The sequence below is a fragment of the Cyprinodon tularosa genome, unplaced genomic scaffold (genome assembly GCF_016077235.1).
Source record: "Cyprinodon tularosa strain WSP-4 unplaced genomic scaffold, ASM1607723v1 ctg28, whole genome shotgun sequence".
NCBI classification, from domain to species: domain Eukaryota; kingdom Metazoa; phylum Chordata; class Actinopteri; order Cyprinodontiformes; family Cyprinodontidae; genus Cyprinodon; species Cyprinodon tularosa.
The window spans coordinates 22,723-32,873 of record NW_024038985.1 but is presented as its reverse complement, the minus strand read 5'-3'; the positions used below and the strand labels follow the sequence as shown (position 1 = coordinate 32,873).

The following is a 10,151-nucleotide window of genomic DNA, read 5'->3' as shown; positions in this document are numbered from 1 at the left end:
CCTTAATAATATGTGATGTAAGTAAATAAATGTTTTGCATGGAACTGTTCAGTTGAGCTACCTCCTATTGCTTTAATGTGCATGCACCACTGTAAGTGGCTTTTATAGATTTCAGATAACTGAGAAAAGAAAATGGAAACAGATATAAAAACTGAAGCCAGCAGAAACGGCATACCAAGGACGCCGTGTCCCTGCAGCTCTCCATTTTGATGTAAATGTGAGGCAACCTTGCAGGTTCAAACTGGGGGAGGGGGACCAAAGGAAATGTAACTGGAGGGATCTTTTGTGCGGCCTCCTGTAAATCCCAAATGCTCTTGAGAACTGAAAACAAAAACAGCCTGAGCGCCTGTGTCGGCCAACTTTGGTCCCCTCAAGTGACGAACCTACTACCCTAACAAAGAGATCCCACTGAAGGTAATTACAAGTGCGGCTTTCTAGAATATTCCTCCCTCCCCAGTAGGGTCAGATCTTTACAGTGTCAAAACCATGAAGGGAGTCGCCGGCTGGCAGTTCTGCAGCTGTATGAGGGCTGTGAACATGGTGGCATGTGGCTGGGATTAGGAAATTTCACTGTGGATTAAAATCTTTCCAACGCTTCCATGGCCACCGGCTAAAAGAGAAGGAGTCCAAAGCTCCAGCACAGATCCAGTTAGCAGTCGGGGCCCAAAGACTCACTGAGCAGGTAGGTTGAAGCCCAACTTTTCATCTAAACTTTCATTATTAGTCCAAAACTTTGACTCTTTGAATAATAATGCAAGATAAGTATTTTATTGAAGTGCTGATTGGTAAACTTGTATTATTTAATAATGTTTAGCAGAAACAATAACTTTAAATGAATCAGGAATCATTTAGCATTCAGTTATAGCTATATCGTGTAAAAAAAAAAATACATTTTAGGCCTATTGCAATACGGTTTTGACAATTGGGACTAAACAGAAGTAACATAATGATCTATATAAAACTATAATGTACCTCTTCGAATGAATATAAATATTTTTTTATAGAATGCTCATTTCATACATCAATACATCATTTAAAGAGAAACATTTAGTTGTCATGTAAGCCATAAACTGGACCATATGAGTTATACTGCTGCAGCTGTAAACAGTAGAAAACCACACCTCAGCTGCACATTATACAGGACTCCGCTGATGTAATCCTGTATCTCATAATAAATGAGGTGCTTGTCTATTTGCAATGTTCTGGCTTTATTTAAAAATGTATACTTTATTATTATTCATAAAGAAAATAATTAACAGTTTGTTTGATTAAAATCTACATCAAGCTGTTTAAACATGGATAGGGATGCAGCAATACCTAATTTGGTCCAATGTCCATATCCAATAATAACATTGCTGTTATATGGTTAATAACCAATTGATATCATGCATTATAAGGAATAGACAATATTAACCTTAACTTTTTTTTCTAATTAAATAAAGTAAAATCACAGTGAAATGTGGTTCAGGAAAACATGAGTTTATATATATACATAAATATAGTGAGGACAAGAAAGATGAAGGAGAACCATCATGGAGGGACAAGCCGCTGCACGGCGTATACCACTGACAAATAGAAGAAGTGGCTGATATCAAAAAATCCTACCAGTGGCTGGAAAAGGCTGGACTGAAGGACAGCACAGAGGCACTAATCATGGCAGCACAAGAACAGGCACTCAGTACAAGATCAATAGAGGCCAGGGTCTACCACACCAGGCAGGACCCCCGATGCAGACTGTGCAAAGATGCCTCTGAAACAATACAGCACATAACAGCGGAGTGTAAAATGCAGGCAGGAAGTGCATACATGGAACGCCACAACCAGGTAGCTGTCATAGTGTACAGGAACATCTGCCATGAGTATGGGCTGGAAGTCCCAAGGTCAAAATGGAAGACACCTCCTAAGGTAGTTGAGAATGACCGAGCTAAGATCCTATGGGACTTCAAGATCCAGACTGACAAACAGGTGATTGCTAACCAACCAGACATCGTGTTGATGGACAAACAGCAGAAGAAGGCAGTAGTGATAGATGTGGCAATCCCAAGCGACAGCAACATCAAGAAGAAAGAACACGAGAAGCTTGAGAAATACCAAGGGCTGAAGGAGGAGCTAGAAAAGATGTGGAAAGTAAGAGCAGCAGTGGTGCCAGTGGTAATTGGGGCACTGGGGGCAGTGACCCCCAAACTGGGAGAGTGGCTACAGCAGATTCCAGGTAAAACATCAGAGCTCTGTCCAGAAGAGCGCAGTCCTAGGAACAGCTAAGATACTGCGCAGAACCCTCAAACTCCCAGGCCTCTGGTAGAGGACCCAAGCTTGAGGATGACACATACCACCCCACGAGGGGTGAGAAAACAGTTATATATATATATATATATATATATATATGTATAAATTGTATACTGGAATTACATCATGGGAAATGTAGTAGTAAACACTAGTTTTTCATGTCTTGATCCTAAAGCACTGTTGATAGATAGATAGATAGATAGATAGATAGATAGATAGATAGATAGATAGATAGATAGATAGATAGATAGATAGATAGATAGATAGATAGATAGATAGATAGATAGATAGATAGATAGATAGATAGATAGATAGATAGATAGATAGATAGATAGATAGATAGATAGATAGATAGATAGATAGATAGATAGATAGATAGATAGATAGATAGATAGATAGATAGATAGATAGATAGATAGATAAACTTTATTCCGGACTCATGGTCCAATAAATACATACATAAAAATAAAATAAAAATAGTTAATGATAAAAACACAATACAAGTACCATTATCGATTAAATAGGATCTTTAAGAAGACAGGAATACCAGTGTCTCCACAGCTTAGACTGATATCGGATTGCACTACGTGTGGTATCAGTGAGTGACAAAATAATATCGTTTTTAGATGCATTTAACCTACAAATAAACTTATACATTAACTTTCGTAGAACAGCTTGTAGGGTATTAACTCTTGCTGTGACAAACATCTCACTTGCACTGGACCATCTTGGACGTTTCAAAAGTAACCGCATAGCATCATTATAGGCCACCTGCAGCCTTTGCAGGTTGACTTTTCTATAGGTAGTCCACAGGTGAGCAGTGTACAGAGAGGTACAATATGCATTAAACAGTTCCACTTTGACTTTATCAGTACATGAACCGAATTTACGTGCAAGGGTATTAGCTTGAGCATACAACAATCTACGCTGTCTGCAAATATCTTCATCGTCTGACAGATTTTCTGTGATGATGTGCCCAAGATACTTGGTTTTATTTGTTACGCCCAGCACAGTATTTGACAGCAAAAAATCTGGAAACTCAGTAGATTTATCTTCCTTACTCCTACAGATCATGATCACACTTTTAGATGGATTGTACTTTATGTCGTGTTCCAGACCATACTCAGAGCAGATGTTTAGTAGTTGCTGTAACCCAGCAGTACTAGGGCTAAATATTACTAAATCATCTGCATACATCAGGTGATTAAGTACCGAGTCACCAGCCACACAACCAGTGTGACAAGCTCTCAACTTGTGTGACAGTTCATCCAGATACAAGTTAAAGAGAACTGGGGACAAAATCCCGCCCTGCCTCACCCCATTACTAACTTTGAATGGAGCAGAGACACATTCCCCCCATTTAATCTGCAGTGTTTGCTGAGTATACCAGTACTTCAAAATACGAACAATATACTCTGGTACTCCTTTTTGTGTCAGTTTTGTGAATAGTTTTCTGTGGTTTACCCTATCAAATGCTTTTGATGCATCCAGGAAACACATAAACACTGAAGAGTTCTGCTTATTATATTTATAAGTAATCTCTTTTAGAGCATATATACACATATCTGTGCCCAGCCTAGCCTTAAAACCAAACTGGTTATCTGTAGACTTGATAACCTCTAAAATCCTGTCCAGCAGGATTGATTCAATAATTTTTGAAACTATGCTGGCCAGCGCTATCGGACGGTAATTATCAGAATTGCCAATGTTTCCAGTTTTGTCTTTAATGACGGGTACTAACAGGACACTTAAAATAGAGTCAGGTAAAAGCCCATGAATAAAAAACGATGTGAAACAAATGGAAAGAAGAGGAGCTAGCCTTGCATTTGCATACTTTAAATGTTCAGCTGAGACTCCATCCAGCCCAGTGGCTTTATTGTTAGATAATTTGGAAATAGCTTTATGAACCTCATAAGGCAGGATTTCATCTATATGGTCAACATTGTTTGCAGTGCATGGTTCACTATGGATGCAATTAAATAATCTGCTGTAATGTTGGCGCCACAGCTCCACAATGTTAGCAGTGCCTGATATGCCATCAACCGAACATGGGAGGGATGTTTTGTAGGATGTCATACCTCTAACTTCTTTCCAGAAGCCTTGGGTATTGTTACAGAAGAGTTTTCTGGCCATTGAGTCAGACCTCATTGCTCTTTCATTTTTACCAATATAACGCACAGCATACTTATATTGGGCATTGGTATACTTTTTATGTTCAAAGACAGGCCCTGATCTTGGTCTACCTGCCTCAATCCATTCCTTAGAAGCCTCTCTAGCTCTATTAAAAATTCAACCACATGGGTATTCCAACCTGGCCTGATCTTATTTTTCTTTTTTATTTGTTTATGAAAGTGTTTAGTTGATGCAATCAAAACATTAACTATTTCATTATACACAGAACAAATGGATCTTATGTGCTCAGGATTTTTACAATTAGCATCTCTACAGCTAACTGCTTCTCTGGGCAAGTAGATATTCCTGAGTGAGTTATCTGTGCACATCGAATAAGATAGCAGATCCTCCTTTGACAGTGAGCTCCAGTCTAAGTGTAATTTGTTGCTTTCAGAGTACTTTTCTGTCATTGGTAACCACTGTAAATTTATCTGCATCCCAAATGGAATATGATCGGCAGTAGAGAATTCATACAGGATTTTCATGTCGGTCAATGAGGCATGTGCATCTGCTGTGGTTACACAGTGATCCAACCATGAGGTTGTATGCCATGCCTCACTAATATATGTAAAACTATCTGTAGGCAGCAGAACTTTCGTTGAGAAACTTAGACTATGGTTTAAAGACTACCTTAAACTACTAAGGTTTAGACTATTAACTTTCGTTAATAGTCTAAACCTTTCTAAATATTGTTTGAAATATAGTTGCTTCAAAGCACAGCAGCCATATTGGATTTTGAGATCATGGTTGGTTAATTGAGCGCTCCCACGGCTGTATCTGAACATCTGCGCTAAGCCCTAAATCCCTCAATCACTATATAAAGCGGGAGCTATAGCTTTATTGTGAACTCAGTTAACTGACCGTTTAGACAGATGATCACTACTTTTCGCTCCTGTTGGACACGTAACTCCACAAAGTGCCTGAGCCATCTTTGTTATTCGTAGCCACCACAACAAATCCCATGATGCTTTGCAAAGGATAGCCCTCGTGAATTAATCTGGGATATATCTGCTCATCTAATGACCATAGCTGCACACTACTTTTCAAGGTGTATTTGGGGAAGTTTTGAGTCGACTACTTGTTCATCCACTAGACTTAAGCTCTGTTTATCGTCCCACAGCAGTGTGCCGCAGTGAGCTTGACGCAGACATTTTTGATTTATGCTCAATTTTGAAGCATTGTCTGCGCTATGTTATATTCCGCGCCACAACGCAATACAATCAGGAACTAGCTATGGGTCTAGATATGGCCGAGGCGGCGAGGAAGTGAGGGCAAGTTTGTCTGACAACGGAGGGACATGAGGGCCGAAAAGAGCAGGGATCCAGGTGGAAGAAGGGTCCCAGCATTATCGGGCACCTCGCTCTTCTAGCTGGTCCAACTTTACGAGTCGTTTTCCGCAATTGCAGTCATACAAACAAAACAAGCCGGCCTCCTGTCTGCGGTCACCTACAATTTGGGAGAGGAGCACCAGAGTGTCTGCGGAGGGGGCGAGGACGTCTTTGTGTTCACTGCAACACCTACGCAGACGACCTAGTTTCGAAGTATAAATCAGCCTTTACACTCATTAAAAATGGTGTATATAGTCCCCCTATATTGTATATTGTGATTCTTTTGGCTCAGAGCACTCCTTAATGGTAAAAAATAACATTAGGTTTGTAGGATAAAAGGCCATAAAAGGGCTTCCCTTGATCTCAAATGACTTCTCTTGATCTAACTGCCGTAGTTCATTAGCTCGGCTTTTGAAATAATTATTTTTTGGCAGTATTGTGTGTAGCAGCAGAGTGAAATCAGAACTATCTGAGATACCTTGTTTTTTGCCATTAGAAAGATACCTGAAGCACACCCAAATCTTTATTAGTTGGGCAGTTGTTTTCTAACAAACCCTTCTTTTGTCTCCAAGACTCCAGGATGTTCCAGCTGCTCCCGGGTCACATCCAGCCAACTGGACACCGAACCCGAAAAAGCCGCCTGGTCACCAAAGACGGGCACTGCAACATCGAGTTTGGCAACATCGAGTACAGTAACCATTTTGCCTTTGTGGTTGACTTCTGGACGACCTTCGTGGAGATCCGCTGGCGTTTCGTTCTCCTGCTGTTTGTTTCCACCTTTACAGGCAGCTGGTTTGTGTTTAGCCTGTTGTGGTACTGGATCGCAAAAAGCAACGGGGATCTGATCGCGCAGAACCGAACAGAGGGGCATGTGCGCTGTATAGACAATGTTAATGGCCTCACAACGGCGTTCCTGTACTCGCTGGAGACCCAAACCACCATTGGATATGGTGGCAGAGCGCTGACTGGGCACTGTGCTGGCACCGTGGCTCTGATAATCATCCAGTCTCTAGTCGGGGTCTTCATCAACTGCTTTATGTGTGGAATCATCCTGGCAAAGATCTCCTTACCCAAGAAAAGGGCAAAGACTGTCACCTTCAGCAACACGGCAGTTATATGTTTGAAGAAAGGAAGCCTAAGTCTCCTCATAAGAGTGGCCAACCTAAGGAAGACCTTACTGATCGGAAGCCAGGTTTATGGGAAACTGCTGAGGACAAACACCACACCAGACGGAGAGACCATCATCCTGGATCAGGTGGATGTTGACTTTATGGTTGACGCTGGCAAGGATAACCTATTTTTTTTCTGTCCTCTGACTCTGTACCACGTCATTAATAGATCCAGCCCATTCTACGAGCTTTCCGCTGATACTCTCCCCCTACAGGACTTTGAGTTAGTGGTGTTCTTAGAGGGGACGGCCGAGTCAACTAGCTCCTCCTGCCAGGTGCGAACCTCATACATCCCACAGGAGATCCAGTGGGGCTACAATTTCCTTCCCATCATTTCCCGCACTAAAACAGGAAAGTATAGAGTTGATTTCTCAAACTTTTCAAAAAGCGTCCGGGTCACTACGCCGCACTGCGTTCACTGCTTTGACTCAGACGTAGACCAGAAAAACCACAACAACCACAACAAAGAGAACCACATCAATCAGCTTAAGTTGGGCATTGACAACCTGGGCTTCCAGGTCATCAACATTCATGAACCTGTGGATGTTACGAAAATGTGAACTGGTCATGTTCAATGGTAAAAGCTAAGGAATCAGGATCTGGGTCTTTCACCCTTAGTTAAACTATTTCAAGCATATTAAGTACCGAAGAATAAAGAGAGGTTTTGAAGTTCTAAGGGTTGTAAAAGGGAGCGGCGAACTGATTCATTTCAACGAGACCCCGACTGGGAGTTTTTATTGGGGATAAAAAAAATTGAAGACACAGTTTTGATACGGTGAACATAGAAGCAGTTAAATGGTGAATGTCACAGCGGGCATGTCTGGAGAATAATAGAGTGATTCTGTTCTAATGAAAAACCATGGGCTCTAAAGGCTGTGACAGGAAATAGAAGAGAAAAAGCTCGTTATTCTTAGCTGTAAAGGTCATTTAGGTTTGGTCAAGTTCACGTTTGTAAGTAAAACTGTATTGCTGTAACCTCTCAGGGAGTTGAAGATCCTTAGCTGGAATAAATCTTGTTTTTTCAACTATCTGTCTCATTGTTCATTATTTTCATGCTTTCAGAATTAAAAAAATATTTATATTTATATTTGCTGTTGCAATCAATTTACGTTTAGGACCTGAGATGCTTCTTTCTTCTGAAACATTCACGCTTTCTACAAGGGGGGGTTTACCATTAGGCAATACTAGGCAGTTGCCTAGGGTCCCAAGTTCCTGGGGGCCCCATAAAACTTTGTTTACATGTTTAGTTAATAAAATATTCCTTATTTGTGCACATTATGTTTTTGATAAAAATCCCTTCGTTAAAATGCCATCAGAACACAGAACACACTCATATTAAGCGTGTCTCATGTAAAAAAAAAAACAATCTGTTTATTTTTTTGGATTGAGAAGAGAATATTATTTGAGATTTTAATACTTTATGTAACAGGATCTCAAATAAAATGTTATCTATCCATTCAACTGAGTCTAACTTGCTGTTTTTACTCTTAAACTTACTTACAAAATATCAATAAGATTGTACTCTGTAATTACTTAAGTTCATTAAAACCTGAATCCATCTTATAATTGCAATTAATTTTTTTTCCCTGTTCTCTGATCTTTCCTGATATTGAGGACTTCTGCACCAACTGCCCTGACCACTAGAGAGCATCAGCCCACTTCTTTGGTTCACTCAGACCAATGAAGTATTTCCCACAATTACTTCATTGAATGTTTTTTTTTTCCATCTGTCCCAGTTATGCCAAAAGCATCTCTTTCATTTGTGTCTCGGCTCAAAATAAATCTCCAGCCATTCAATCTTTGAAGCTCAAAGTGTGAGATAACTTAAGGGATGGTGGCGGGTAGAAAACAACATCAACTGGTTGTGCTCATCCTTCCTGATCCTGCAACCAGAACCAGAATCAGAACACGTGTTCTCTGAGATGGAGCCAAGTTGCTAGTTTAGGACCAGCTCCTACATGTTTTGTCAGCCAGGCTTCAGAAAAAGCTTTGATCCCATCTGGATTAGCGGGAGGCAAGTTAACTGGGCCTCATCTGCATAACAATGAGCAGAACTCTTGAGGCAGATTGGTACAGTGAGTTTGAAGCTGATGAAATGAACAAAGGTGGATTTAAGGAGCAGGAGGCCCCACTCCAACTCAGTTAATTAAAGACTTTAAAAGCAATATAGTGATGTGGATGAGAGCTTCGACTGACAGCAAAGATGTTCCCCGTCTTTCTAGATCTGTACGGTCAACAATAGAGGCGTGTTATTCTGAAGGTTATAGTATCAACCCTTTATAGGGCAAAGATCCTGCTACATGGCTGTACATCTTACTTTGGCATTTGACCAATTAGATGAGCCCTTGAATGATATATTACCTAAACTAAATCCAAAACTGAAGTTAACAAGTAAAGATAAAAAGGTAAAAAGCTAATTGAAAATGTAATAACCAAGTTAACGATTTAATTCAGATTTATAAACTAAAAATGTAAATAAGATGTGTTTCTTTCACTCTCAGAGTGTTTTTCATGAATTTCTTCTAGAAGCACTTTTGTTATTTTTCTTAATATATTCAGGCAAGTTGGCGTTCCTTGTTATTATATTGACATTCATTTTTTGCCGTCAGGATATCCATATTTTTTAAATGTTACAAATGTAATAAGGTTTTGTCCTGGATTCCAAAACTATTGGCTTGAAATTTAGATTTTCAAAGTATTTCACTGAGGGCCCTATAAAGGTGGTTGAATGTTTACATAACCTTTCTTTAAAGCTACAGTGTGTAATAATTACAGGGATATACAGTCAGAAATGTAATATATTATACATAACTATGTTATTTTATCATCATCTACGAGCTCAGCCTCTTAACCTTAATATTTGCGTTGCCTTAGAATTCGTTATTTATAATTACATAGGAGCGGGTCTCGCAGCCATGGAGGCAGACATCTTTGCGCTACGGCAGCGCAGAGCCAACAAACTAGCGATTGCGAGATCGCCCATTACGCTCGAAAGTATGTAGAAAAAATAACGGGTATATTTATTATCTACATGAAATCTATACCCTACACAGACTAATGAAATACTATCTGTAAAATTATCTTTGTAAACAAACCTCATCACTTGAGAAGGTAGGTGATGCGGACGTGGTGGAAGACATTTTGTCCCGTAACGCTCGCCGTACTGTTGGTGGGGAGAAGCGGTGGGAGGGGGGAG

The 10,151-nt window shown here is 40.1% G+C and overlaps 1 protein-coding gene across 1 annotated transcript; it reads left to right on the top strand.

Moving 5' to 3' along the window:
* The first annotated feature begins 232 nt into the window (after positions 1 to 232).
* LOC119786805 (ATP-sensitive inward rectifier potassium channel 1-like) lies at positions 233 to 7,983 on the top strand. Its single transcript, XM_038290360.1, has 2 exons — positions 233 to 682; positions 6,359 to 7,983. Exon 2 carries the CDS (start codon positions 6,367 to 6,369, stop codon positions 7,513 to 7,515), a length of 1,149 nt encoding a protein of 382 aa, XP_038146288.1. The 5' UTR covers positions 233 to 682; positions 6,359 to 6,366; the 3' UTR covers positions 7,516 to 7,983.
* The last annotated feature ends 2,168 nt before the right edge of the window (positions 7,984 to 10,151 follow it).

What these genes read in the sequence shown, in the direction of transcription:
- LOC119786805 (XM_038290360.1), top strand. Translation starts at nt 6,367, where the DNA reads ATGTTCCAGCTGCTCCCGGGTCACATCCAGCCAACTGGACACCGAACC.